Source organism: Phoenix dactylifera, chromosome 10 (assembly GCF_051530095.1).
Source record: "Phoenix dactylifera cultivar Ajwa chromosome 10, Ajwa_hap1_PhDact_Kaust_v1.1, whole genome shotgun sequence".
Lineage (NCBI taxonomy): Eukaryota > Viridiplantae > Streptophyta > Magnoliopsida > Arecales > Arecaceae > Phoenix > Phoenix dactylifera.
This window is the reverse complement of record NC_143199.1, coordinates 25,456,131-25,469,718: the sequence shown is the minus strand read 5'-3', so window position 1 is coordinate 25,469,718 and position 13,588 is coordinate 25,456,131. Positions and strand designations below refer to the sequence as shown.

At 38.1% G+C, this 13,588-nt stretch overlaps 2 protein-coding genes across 7 annotated transcripts in view; both read right to left on the bottom strand.

Annotated features, from left to right (window-relative positions):
- Positions 1–7,204, bottom strand: part of LOC103715810 (lipid droplet phospholipase 1-like) — a 22,119-nt gene extending 14,915 nt beyond the window's left edge. For 2 of the 6 annotated variants that reach the window (XR_016396661.1, XM_089925837.1), the window contains exons 1-2: positions 4,622–5,167; positions 3,547–3,614 (exon numbers count right to left, since the gene is read on the bottom strand). Coding sequence is in view for 4 of the 6 variants with exons in the window: in XM_089925837.1 (XP_089781963.1) it covers positions 3,547–3,614; positions 4,622–4,752 (199 nt within the window). In the remaining 2 variants the exon portion in view is untranslated. Of the gene's footprint in view, positions 1–3,546; positions 3,615–4,621; positions 5,169–7,133 lie in introns of those variants that run through there. The other 4 variants (XR_016396660.1, XM_089925838.1, XM_008803568.5 and 1 more) reach the window with 4 other exon arrangements.
- LOC103715811 (acid phosphatase 1-like) lies at positions 6,835–13,588 on the bottom strand. The gene is made up of 3 exons (XM_008803570.5): positions 12,662–13,588; positions 8,372–8,581; positions 6,835–7,389 (listed from the first exon to the last, which is right to left on the bottom strand). The coding sequence occupies exons 1-3, from the start codon at positions 13,084–13,086 to the stop codon at positions 7,212–7,214; spliced, it is 813 nt and encodes a 270-aa protein (XP_008801792.4). The 5' UTR covers positions 13,087–13,588; the 3' UTR covers positions 6,835–7,211.

The window sequence follows — 13,588 nt, the reverse complement described above, 5'->3', positions numbered from 1 at the left end:
ATATGTCATTTTTCACTTATAAATATTGCCCGTTTATAAATCCATGTTGCCTCAATGAGTGTCCTTATCAATATTGACACTCCGCTATCACACCCATTGAAAATGCAACTAAATCACAAAAAATATGAAAAATATCACCCTAATAGCCTTATGATGCATAGAAACATATAAAAAATAAAGAACGAGCAAAAAGAAAATGGACATTTTGCCATTCTGGTATGTTGTCGTATTGTTGTGGACGGATCAGCCCCATACGGATCCAACCAAAAACCAATACCACCAATGATATCAGTTTTTAAAACATTAACCATGATGCTACCATCCCAACTCTAAGGATAGCTTGGCATCCCAATGCTGTACTGGAATGCCATTTTTTTGTTTGTTCAATTTTTAAATTTTTTCTCTTAAATGAGTATACAAGTGAATGCTAATATATTTTTTAGTTAATGATAGGTGTATGGGCATACGAATCGCTATGAGGGCAGGCTGGATCTACCCTCCTTTCTCCTCTCTCATCTTTTTTTCTCGTTCTTTCCCTCTCCCTCTCTTTCTCTCTTTCTTTCCTCTCTCTTTCTCTATGCCTACACTGCCCCTGTAACTAAGCCTGATAGAAAGAGAAAGGGACCCCACACAGCTCTCTTTCTCTTTTTTTATTGCAACATTAAGCAACGTGGTCCAGTCGTGCTTGGTACCACCCGAACTGGTCTTGATACCTACCTGTCCCAACTGATTTCAGCAGAACAGGCACAATGTCATGGCCCATTAACGAACTAACGACATGTCTCGATTATCAGGTTTCCTACTAGACCAATTCGACACTGATAGTATTGTCCTAATACACCCCAACCTAATCCTTGATATTATCTATTAATCATTAAAAGAAAGGGCTCACTACAATATAGAAAATCAAGTTCCAAATGATTAGTACTTATATAGGGGGGTCAAAAAAAAGGAAAGAACAAATCCACTTCTACAATTACCAAATATAAGAAATGTGTTATGAATACATCACACTTTTGCATAATATTTTTCTTCAACCCTGTATCTTATAGTAACTGGTGAGAATTCTTCAAGGCCGTTTGGCATTTTTCATGTTAAGTCAAAATGTCTGGATGATTTCGACATAGAAAGAGAGAGAGAGAGAGAGAGAGAGAGAGAGAGAGAGAGAGAGAGAGAGATGGGCATCTGGCTTGCAGATTGTGTCATTAAATTGATGTCCTGACGTAAAGCCTAACACATTTAAATTGATGGATGCAGAAGTCAAAATAAATTATTTGCAGGAAATCATCAAGTTTTAAAAAGTGCTTTGGAAAATCAACCTTAGAGAAGAAACAATTAATGAGCACATGCATGCAACAATAACCATTTTTTAGCACAAACCAGTTCCTTCCTTTTCAAATGATCTGTTGGATAGAAGTTCATGTGGACAAAGCACCTCAACTTGGTTTCTCCAAATGAGATTCAGTTATCATTTTGACATACAAGAGACCCTGAGGACCTCTACAGTATGGTAGGATCTGATAGATAAATTTCAGATCTAAAATTGAAACTTTCCAGAGAATATCTGCACAAGGAATGAAGCTACATCCTAGGGCAAATACATCAACATTCTAGAGGTGACTCCTCAAGCTCTAGCTGGTGGAAAGGTACTAAAAATGAAGGATAGAGAAAATACAAATAAAAAATATAGAAATTGATTAAGGTTTGTTGTACTATCTCTTTCACCATTTATAACATAAAATAATGCAGTTAGATCCTATGGACCGTAGCACTTCTATGTGATCCAAAAAGATGAAAGTATGGAGAAAAGTAACGCGGAAGGAAGAGAGAGGATCAGTTAGCCTAGAATGCTAGCCATCCTGTCTTTTTCTTCCTTCGTTTTTTCTTTTCATTTCCTCTTGTTTCTCACCCCAAACAAAAAAAAAAATTCTTTCCCCTTTTTCTTCCTATTTTTCCTTAATTTCCTCCTCACCACCTTTGAGATGACCAAGAAAGAGTGGGTACCCCTCCTTTCTTTCTTTGACACATGATGAGTATATCAAACCTTGGCTTCCTCTTTTAAGCGGATGTGGGGCTGTTACCAGCAACGCCTTGCTGATTAAGATAAATTATTTTTATGACTACCTGCGCAAATCGAACATGGTTGAGATCCAATTTCTATCATTGACCCAAAAGAATTTTAAAAGACTTAATAAAACCCTCTCATTTTTCAGGGAAAAAAATAAATATTTGACCATTAAAACTGATCTACAACTCCTAAACTCAACTTAAAATGTTAAAATTAATTGAATTTAATTTAAATATAATTTAACTCTAGAGTGAAGTACTTCTGCAGAAATATGTACCATTGTATATGTTTCCCAATCAGGAAAGCATTACCGAAGCTCTGAATCATTATCCAAAAAAGACATGTCTGACTAATTCAACTCATTTTCCTTTAGAAAACTGAGATATAAATACAATATATCACAATTTAATAGACAAAGTAACTTTCTTTTGATGTAAAGATGGTCATGTCATTGTCATAATCATTATGAAAATGAAAAGGAAGCAACTTGCTTTTCAATGCATATCCAACAATTGTTTCAACTTTCAAGTATTCAAGTTATTAGAAAACATAAAAAGCTCAATAACCAATGATGAGAAATGAAGCACATTCCATCATTTTGAGTATCTTAAGTAGAAAAACACATGAATCCCAATATGAAAATCCTTGAAAACAGTAGCTTAAATGTAGGGAAGCCTATGCCAGTCCTATCACTTCCTCTAGCTCTTCCAATTTGACTATGGAGGCACTAAAAGAGCATTTAGATCATCCACAACCATAACTACGCCTTGCCCCAACTACTAAGGATCAGCAGAAGAGTAATTATGTTGTCTACTTTCTCAACAGTACCATTTGTTGTTTTTTCTTAAGAATATTGGTAGGGGCACCATCTAAAAGAATTACCTAGGTCAAATACTTGGGAAACGATGCAACCAAGATTCAAATTTAGAACCTCTTCCCATGTGGATTTTGGGGTGGGGGTACAAACACTGGGCTATGGCCCCATTTTAGCATCTATATTGATAATACAACCACAAGTGAAGTTTTTTGACAGCAAGAACCAGAGCAGAAATAAATTCAATGCATGACAAAAGTATATACGGTATAACAAGATGGATTAATCTTAAGATGAAAAATACAACCCATGATTTTAACAAATGCAGAATTATCCAATTGACAAGACAAGGAAATAATAAAAGGAAAAATATTTTTTCTAAATGAAAAATGTTGATAATCAACTTACGAAGTACAAACACTGGGCTATGGCCCCATTTTAGCATCATACAACCACAAGTACAGTTTTTTGATAGCAAGAACCAGAGCATAAATAAATTCAATGCATGAAAAAAGTATGGCCAGTATAACAAGATGGATTATTCTTAAGATGAAAATACAACCCATGATGTTAACAAACACAGAATTATCCAATTGACAAGACAAGGAAATAATGAAAGGAAAAATATTTTTCTCTAAATGAAAAATGTTGATAATCAACATACAATGTACTATCACTTTGTTCTGAAGCATTTTAACGAACTCACTAGCTCCATATTGCCAGTCAGCGGTACTGCACAAGGCCATATTCAATAAATAACAGCAATAGAAGGATTTTTTTTAAAAAAAAAGGCAATAAAAAACATCAAAAGGAAGGCCTCACAAAAGTAATATGCAAAATAGCTTGCATTATCAGCAGTTAGATGCATCATGCAATACATATCATGCAAGTATAAAAACATCTCCAATATCTTTCTCTAGTTTTTTTATGGGAAAGGTAAAAGTGCCATTTTCAACTTATAGGAAGATGAAATAATATTACAAAAACATTGTCTCAAACTTAAGCAATGAACTTCAACTGAAGGGAAATAATACCAAACATAGCAGGGATTGACTTGAAATGTGAAATAATGTCCAATTGCTTAATTTGTCTCATGTAACCATGAAATTAAAGACAAACTTTAAATGGACACTAATCGAGCTCATCCATAATGTCAACCAACCAATAATTGCCGCAAAGGGCCGTTCATAGATCGACCAGCTTTACATAATCTACAAATTAGAATATGTTCAAATTATGATACTAATAAAACAACGACACAATAGGCCACACCTCACAAACTAGGCATGCCTAGCATCATCTTCCTAACATAAAGTACACGAAAGTTAATGCCGTGTTCACTAATTCAAGCACAGGTATTAATCTCTAAAAATTTCCATACATCAACACTATTCTTGAGAAGAGGATTAGTGAAAAAAATACGTGTCCCAGACTTCCATTCAGTGTCCTCCCAACAATAAAAATCTTAACAAGACTAATAGAAATTAATTTTTTTTAATTCGCAAGCACGAGAAATAAAATAATAGTGCAGAATCCAAAATATCACTCTACATCAAGTAACCTTTTCTATAATAAAATAACAAATAAACCAACCAATCAATAAGATCTCTTTCCAAGTAATTTAGACCCCATTTTTTTAGGTGTATCGCTTCAAACGAAGAATCCAGAATCCAGATCAGATTTCCACGAATCAAGCAAAAAAAGAAAAATTTTAAAGAAAAAATCGCAAGAACGCTGACCTCCCGAGGATTCCATGGACCATCACGACGAGATGGTCGGGGGAGGAAGCGGGAGAGGCGGAGGAGCTCCAGACGTCCGTTCCACCATTGACGGACTCCTTTGAGCAAACGCCCTCCCCCTCGTCTCCCATGCCTTCCCTCTCTCTCAAATCGCATTCGGGTCCCGAGATCGCGAGGAACGGCGGGGGAAAGAGCAGCAATTTGGCGTTCCGACGACGGGGAAAGAGAGGAAATAAACAGGCGGAGAGAAGGGGGGGGGAGGCGGATGCGCTCGAAATAGGAGAAGCGTGGAATACAAGTCGGGAGCGGGCCGTTAGGTGGTGGTGGACACAGCATCCATTCCTCGCTATCGTCGTTTCTCGGAGGATCCGGCGATTCGACCGTTGAATACTTGTGCCATCAAAAGATGACGACCGGGGACCACCACAATCCTGTCCTTCCAAGTTTGGAGAGCTGTTGGAAGTAGAGCTTTCATAAAAAGTTATTTGCGGTTTGGTAACTACATTTCTAAAGTACTATGGCGCTTTAACATTTGTTTGGTAAACAAACTGAGAAAGTACTTTTATATGACAAAATGACCATAAAAGACATTACTAGTATTATACAATAATACATAATAAAATATAATATATATTAATACATAAATATATGATATAGTATAATATTAATATAATATAATATTATATTATTATAATATAGTACTATAATATTGTATACTATAGGATAATAATTTAATATAATATTAAATTATTTAACATAACATAATATTATATTATATTTATAGTATAATACAATAATAAATGTATAAAATATTATAATTATTATTATAAATTAATTTTTCACTCTTTTGATGACCATTTATTTCTCTAACAAATTTTCTAGCTAGATGAAAAAATTAGTTAAATAATTAATAATATTTTTATTTATTTATTTATTTATTTATTTATTCTTTCATTTATATACATTTTTATTTATTTATTTTTTTTTCTTTTTCTTTCCTTTTTTTTCTTCCATTTTTTTTCTTTCCTTTTTTTTCTTCTTTTTCTTTTCCTTTCTTTTTTCTTCTCTTCTTCTCCTTCCTTCCTCTTTTTCCTTCTTCTCCTTTCTTCTCCCGCGAGGCCGGTGGCGCCGAAAGAGGGCTGGGCTGCGGCGGCCGCAGAAGGAGGCCCGAGAGGGGAGTGGGACGGCGGGCCCCAGCGACCGCGGAGGGAGGGGGCTCGGGAGGAGGCCGGGACGGCGGGCCGCGGCGATCACGGGGGGAGGGGGGCTCGGGAGGGGAGTGGGACGGCGGGCCCCGGCGACCGCGGAGGGAGGGGGGCTCGGGAGGAGGCCGGGACGGCGGGCCGCGGCGCCTGCCGGGGAGGCAGCGTCCATGGCCACTCCTTCCTCTTTTTTTTGTTCTGGTGGGTCGCAGCGGTGGCTGGGGAGCACGGCCACGGGTGGCTGGGCAGCCACGGGCGGCCTCCCAAAACAAAACAAAAAAAAAAAAGAGGAGGGCCGGCGGCATTGAGGAGAAGAAGGAGATAGAGAGGGAGAGAGAGAGAGCGGGAATGGTGAGAGAGGAAGAGGCGGTGGGATGGAGTTTTTTGGGAGGAAAAATGAACTTTTAAATGGAGGTATTTTGGTCAAAAATACAGCTTCCCGACAAAATTGAAAACAGCGTTTTTGGAAAGCTCCAAAATGGAGCTTCTGCCAAAAAGCTGTTTTCAGCTTTCCGCAAAAGCTGAAACAGCTTTTCCAAAATTTTACCAAACACTCTTTTTTACCTAAAAGTACTTTTGGAGGGCCAGAAAGTGCTTTTTGGCTCTCCAAAAGCTCCCCCAAATAGGGCCTATATCTCTGTCTGGTTTCGAAAATCAACAGTCAACTCCATACTAAGATCCAGGCCCAACACGACCCACCCTAAACCGCCAGCCAAAGCCCAAATCCTAAACTAAGACCGGAACCCTTCAAATACTATAACAAGCATGCCTTCTTCCAACTACTCTGTTTTGGATAACCAGATATCACTCGACTGGCAAGAGCCATGCGATTTCTTATGTGGCAGAATGAAGGGTAATGAGGAACACTGCCCTCATTGACTCGGTGGTTTCTGCTGCACTTTTCTTGATCCAAAGGTTTGCAAATAAGGTCTCAAACCTGAGCCTTTTATGGAGACTTGTTGGTTCTTTCATGGTTAAAAGCAGTGCTAGATTTGTGATGAAGGTGGTGGCTACAATCAAAGTTGCCTCAATATTGAGAAGCTCCTATAACTTTATATCCGAACTGTAATATTGGATGCATCACAATGTTCTGACTTTCCTTAAGAAATAATTGAATATTTTAAATGCAGAAAATCAAAGCTGCATGAATAATCAGAGTGACTCATTTCTCACACCACTCATTCATATGTGAGGCATATGCATATGAGGTTCCAGTCTCTGATCTGCCATGTGGTATTTTATTTGTACTAGTACAGCAGGAGAGGTATTGACATTTAACTAAATGAAGTGTATAAACGAAGGTATCTTACGCTTGGATGCATTTGGGTAATTACAATTTTCTGACAATGATCCTGTCAGAAAACCAGAACACCTCGGCCGCTGCGCCGTCAGGGAATATAGAACATAGGGTTTGGGAGCTTAAATGAGCGGTTGCCCATAGAGGAACCCAACAAGTCGCTCCATTGATCGCCGGAATTTCCAAGTATCCGGTATCCATTGGCCACTATTTCAGACCTTTTCTCTGATTTGTACATTGTTGCAGTTCTTCCATGGTCATTCACACCCCTGAGCAGATTAATATCGACGATGAATCAGCAAGCAATATTAAACCAGAGGACAACAAATATTATCCTCTAAAGCTCTAAGGAACATTTTAATTATCCACTGATTGTAAGGAAGCCAATTTCAGGAGCAAATCATCTTGAGATCAGGTAGATTCTAACAAAAAACAAATTTGATGCCAATTTTAGAGAGCATGTTTGAATTCAAATACCTACACTTCAGCAATCTGTGAAGTATAATGAATTTGTCAGAAATTACATGAACAATTTACATTATTAAATGGAGTTGGTTGGAAGTTGTTTGAAAGGAAATCAAACAACTGCCGACAAAACAAAATTTAATGAAAACAGCTAATCAGGATATGTAAGATTTACAAATTTAGTGCTGGCATGTAATGAGACATATGACAGTCAATGCAAAAGGTAAAGGTAAGATGTACGGCTCACAGGATATGGACATAGTTGAGAATAAGTTTGTGTAAAAAAAAAAACAAATACCTTGGCCACAAACTTTGATGAAGAAGAACAACATATCATACCACTTAGTTTTCTTAAGCTTTAACATTTCCATTGAGGCATGTTTCTCAATCATAAATTGTCTGAAATCAAAACAGTTTCGCCCATTCAAGAAAAGAGAATTCGAAGCAAAGAAGATTAAATGTTATAATTCGGAAAATCAAACTTTTTTCCCCAGCAAGGCTTCTCGTTAAAAATGAGAAAAACATCAGAAAAAAAAAATTAAGTATACATGTCCATCGAGCTAGCAGTTTTTGCTTAATATTTTACAAAATGTAGGTCTACCAATCCATAAAGAAATAAAAACTACCATAAATCGTAGACCTTAAATATTAAAACAGAAAGAATCTCCAAATTAAATCCAACAGGGAACTCCAGAAATAATTGCTTGATTCTATTATGAAAAGGAATGTAGATATAGCAAGACTAATATGGTTTCACTCAATAAGAATACTAACATAGAAATGTACCTTAATATAAGCTGCTTCCAATCCCGAAATCCGACTTTCTTCAAATTCTCCATAGTAACAATCTTTTGTCCTTCAGTTCGACCTGTCAACAAGAAAATCTTAAAACCCAACCTTAGAATCTCTTCATATAGCTTCAAGCTGGATTGAATAGCAGGAGCCATTGCTTTGTCCACCCATTTGTCAAACTCATGACTACTAAATACCTCCAGACTGCATTTTCAAATAACTGAACCATCATACAAGAATGAAAGACTCAAAACGAAAGAGGGATCTTAATTATCCCTGAATTCATTAATGAGGAAGATTATAAAATCAAGTGACAACAAAGTTCAAATAAGTAATACAAAAAAATGTAAACATAAAAGATCACATTAAGATATTTAATAAATAACAAAAAGAAGAATTTGTTCCAACTAGGGTTCATGCAGCATATCCAAGACATAAATAGCTCTGGCAAGAGCTTCAGATGTTTTGCCACATTATTTCATCATGAATTGGATAAAGAGAAATGGGGCCTTTGCTGCAATATTGACAAGACAAACCATAATAAAGGATTCAGTCTGATCATGCATTATACTTGCATACAGAATGCCAGATCATAAGAACCATGCAATACAAATGAGGTTGATAACCAAATTATGAAGATCTGATACAAAAAATTCATTCAATGATTTAACAAATAACCCAAGAAATCGTTGGTTTTCAAGTTGGAAATTCAAATATTTGAAGATTTTATGATAAGAAAACCAATAGAAAACATTACCAAGAATATGGAGAGAAAATAGTGCTCTGAACACCACCACCAAAAAAAAAAAAGAATAATTGCAAAAAATCAAGAGTTAGTGGAATTAGTGACACTACTTCACCAGCTTGTACATTGCATACAAGGATACATGTGGTTTCTAATAGATTTTTTAATCAAAATTTATATGGTTGTAAAGAATGCAGTTATAAATATACATTGCAAAAGAAAGTAAGTCTCACAAAATATTTACAATTTTACATGATTTGCCATTTTGAAATACATCACTTGCTATAGCTTTCTTACGAAAAACTAATTGGCTTTGGGGGGAAAAAATAACAAATGGAGTATTTAGAAATTTTATATAGTACAGAACTACAGATTATAGATAAAGGCTAAAGCAAGGGTGGCAAAATCCTGTCTAATCCGACTGCCCCAGCTTAACTCAGAAAATACCAGGTCAAGAAAACAGAACCCTACTCTGAAAATTGGGTCTCAGAGGAAATAAAATTGTCTGAGGCTTTAAAACAGGGTCAGAACAGGACCATGCAAGTTTGGAAAATCCAGACAACCCAGGTTCTTAAAAAAAAAAAATGGAGTCTTTCAAATTTTATTTAGTATGGATTATAAATTAAGGCAAAACAAGGGATGCAAAACTTTGTCTAGCCCATTTCACTGGCCCAGTTTAACCCATAAAATAAATTAAAAAAAAAAAAGATCAAGACAAAACTCTAAAAAATTGCCAAGGCTTCAAAACTGGGGCTTCCAAGTTTAAAAATACAGAATACCCAGGTCCTTAATAGACAGCTTTGAAAGCCTATCACAAGCTTGTCAGGTTTGAGTTGGCTGAATAAAGACAAACAATTTGAAATCTCTTTAGATTATATCCTGTGCAGTAATCAGTCATTAGGTTAAATTCAAACAAACTAGATTAGTCCTGGTTGGCCAAACTAAAAATGGTTTAGACATTTAATTGTTAGTCCAAAATGGTTCAAGTCTGGTCCATATCACATAGAAAATTGCAATTTTAGGCTTTTATTGACCTGAACCCTGATATTTGCCAACCCTGGCTAAAACAAAGAGTTGACATTAGATTTATGAAGTTCTAGTCAGAAAGATTTAGGGTTAGTGGAAGAAAACAATGAAAATATATTTTCCTCCAAAGCATGAATCATGAGTATCAACAAAAAGAAGCAAAAAAATAAGTGATAGACTAAAATAAACAAGATAAAATGGAAGACAGCTCTGGAAACTACTGCAAGCAGAAAAGAGGCATCCCAAACTTGAATTGAATCCGAAATTGTTGGGATTGACCGGTTCAAGTAGCAACCCACCTCTAATATTAGTTCAACACTTAGCAACAAAGAGAGTGGAACCCCTGGTTCAACGGACCGGCCCGAACTAGACAGGTACGGGGCATACTGTATCATACCGGTATATGGTACGGAAGGCATACTGCTACTCAGTACGCTGAAAAGAATCAATATCGTACCGTACCGACACAATGCTAGTATGGCACCAGTACAGGGTCCAATACCGAGACAGCGAACCTTGGTGGAACCCTTTGTGGGAGGGAATCAATACAGATATTTCCCAAGTCATATCACTCTCCAAAGCGTTTCGGTTTGGGAGACACAGAAGAAACCCATTTAACACATTACTCACCTTAATGGCATCATGGGCCTCAGGGCCAGCAATTTCATCACTGGATCAATATTCAGTGACAATCTATCTAGTATGCATCACAAAACTAAGGTATCATCAGTAGCCAATTTTTTCTAAGGTTGATGAATAGTTGGATTATCATGATTTGCTATGACAATAAACAACAATGTCTGTTGCTATAACTAATTTGATATTAAAAGTGAGGAAGGCTAGCTAATTAACTAAAGTAAGTGTAGGTTGCAAAAGAATCATGATTTTTGTCACCAATACTAATGATAATCACTAAATGCTACTACTGAAAATTTATAGGAACCTTATTTCTCTTTGTATTCTGCCCCAGATAAACTAAAATGTTAACACATCAAAAAGCTCACCACATTTAGTATTAAGCAAACTAATGGTCTATCTGTGGGCACTGGCAAATCGAAATGTTCCATATATTTAATCTTGCTCACTCCAACTTACATGGTTATTTTCTTGCTATGTGAACCTGGCTTTTGCATATAGTTAATCAAGATCCTTCTACTATACTTGGGGTGTGGCTGAACTTATTCAACAAGGGGCTCCAGTGCACTAGAACTTAGTTTTGAATCTTTATTCAGCTCTCTTGGCTAGACCAATTTGTTACTTACAGCTTCACATCTTTAGCCATTACTTCATCGTTTGATGTCATGAATCAACCTCCATCAAGGCCCTATTGACATATTGGCTCAATAAACTTAAATCCTAGCAAATGAGGTTTCAATAGTAAGAAACCAGCAATACAGAAAAAGTAACAACAAGAATAGCAAAACCTAGCTTGAAACCACCTTAGGCACAAAAATAATGCCCATATTCCAATAAACAATTTCCACAGGATGCACATGAGCATGCATATCTTGTCAAAAATATGCAATGCAGCAAGCAAAAGTGTGGCTCCAGCAACCTTGTATGCTAAACACCCACACAAGCATCTATAGCCGAAGGTCCAGATATGGCATCCCATAGCACAACTATTCCATGTTCCGTACCATTCATTATTTGAAACATATAACAATTCAAATAGGTGAACTATTCTATTCTCGTGAGGTAATTCTGATGACTTGCACGTAATAAGCATTTATAGGATGTTGATGCAATGGATTTTATATGAACATTTATAAATTTATCTATGGCAAAAAATTTCACAATTTTTGCAAGCTTCAAAACATGGTATGTTGTACCGGCCTGAACCAGACGGTACCGAACGTACCGTACCGTACCGATTCGGTACTGGTATCCAGTACGGGTGGCATACCAAGTGTCGGTATGCCAAAAAAATTTCTTACCATACCGTACCGATAGTAGCTAGGGCAGCACCGGTACGAGGTCCGATACCGAGACAGCGAACCTTGCTTCAAAAGGCTAACATGTGTCACAGGTCACGAAATAAGAGTCACAAAGGTGGGCTTTGTTGGTTAAGTTCTCACAAGAGATGCGTTTGAAAGTTAAAACATCCCATAATAGGGTCAAACGGAGACAGTTGATTGTAGAAGAGAATGAATGACTCAAAAGGCACATTTATTTAGAGTCACTAGCTTATCATCATAAGAAACTTTCTTATCCACTTATTCATTAGCCTATTCCAAAGTATGGTAAACACAAGAAGGAAATCAGGGGCCCATTCTAGTGTCACAAGACTCACAACCCTAAATTCAGGCTATTTGAGGAAACACAACTAAGAGCGAGAAGACTACTGCAATAACTTTGGAGCAATGCTCCTCTCACTCATATCAACAGTCACTACCCATACACATTAAAAGTTGGGATCTTTATAACATGCAAGAATTGATATTACGACCAATTCAAAGATTAATGTTCATACAATCAAATTAAAGAGCTTGCTGGAAAATATGGAATCTCACCCGTATCCATGGTCGGCGTAGTAAGGCAGATTGGAGAGGAGGGTCTCATCGACATCGAACACCCAAGCGTCCATGCAGTCACCGGCCAACGAGACGGACCGAGCATAGGCGGCCGCCTCGTCGGCGACCATCTCCAGGTCGAAGCGGTAGGCCTTGCCGGTCATGTAGTCCTTCACATAGGCGCCGCAGTCCGCGGGAACCGTCTTCCACGGGGCGAGGTTGTTGGCCTCGCCGGCGAACCGCCAGCTGGCGCACCGCAGCTGGACTTCCTCTTTGCCGACATCGGAGGTGGAGGTTTGAAAGATTTGGTCGTCGCCCGGGGGGTATTCGAGGATCAGCGGCCTGGGGAGGACAAGAGGATCGAGGGTTTGGTAGGCAGTGGCGATGGTGGAGAAGGCCAAGAGGAGAAGATAGGATGATTTCATGGCTGAATGATGAGGGATTTGAAGGGGTTTTGAAGGGAGAGAACCGTTTTTTTATTGGGAAGGAGGAGTAGGGGGTGGGGGGAGGAATCGCCGGAGAAGGGGGGTTTTGCTTCCTTTAGTTTTTAGGTTTCGTGAGGGGGATGGAACCGGACGACGGTGCCGGTGGGGGGAGGAATCGCCGGAGAAAGGTGTTTTTGCTTCCTTTAGTTTTTGGCTTTCGTGAGGGGGCTGGAACTGGACGACGGTGCCGGAGAGCAGGGGGTGGGAGGGACACGGGTTATATCTTCCGCACGAAAGAAGGATTCCCCTTCCTTCGCGTAAATCGACCGTTGGATCATCCACCGAACAGCTCTCAAAGCACTTCGCAAATCCGTCACTCGTCCGCTGCACATCTCTCAAAGTGACCTGTGGATGATCCAACGGTGGATTCGCTCGAAGGAATATAAATCCTTCTTTCGCGTGAAAGATACAACCCGCGTCCGGGCGGCAGATGGAGTGGCGT

Coding starts and splice junctions, on each gene's coding strand:
- LOC103715811 (XM_008803570.5), bottom strand. CDS start 13,086: ATGAAATCATCCTATCTTCTCCTCTTGGCCTTCTCCACCATCGCCACT. Junction 8,582..12,661: donor TACGCCGACCATGGATACGG/GTGAGATTCCAT, acceptor TTGAAAATGCAG/TCTGGAGGTATTTAGTAGTC. Junction 7,390..8,371: donor TGGAAGCAGCTTATATTAAG/GTACATTTCTAT, acceptor TAATCTGCTCAG/GGGTGTGAATGACCATGGAA.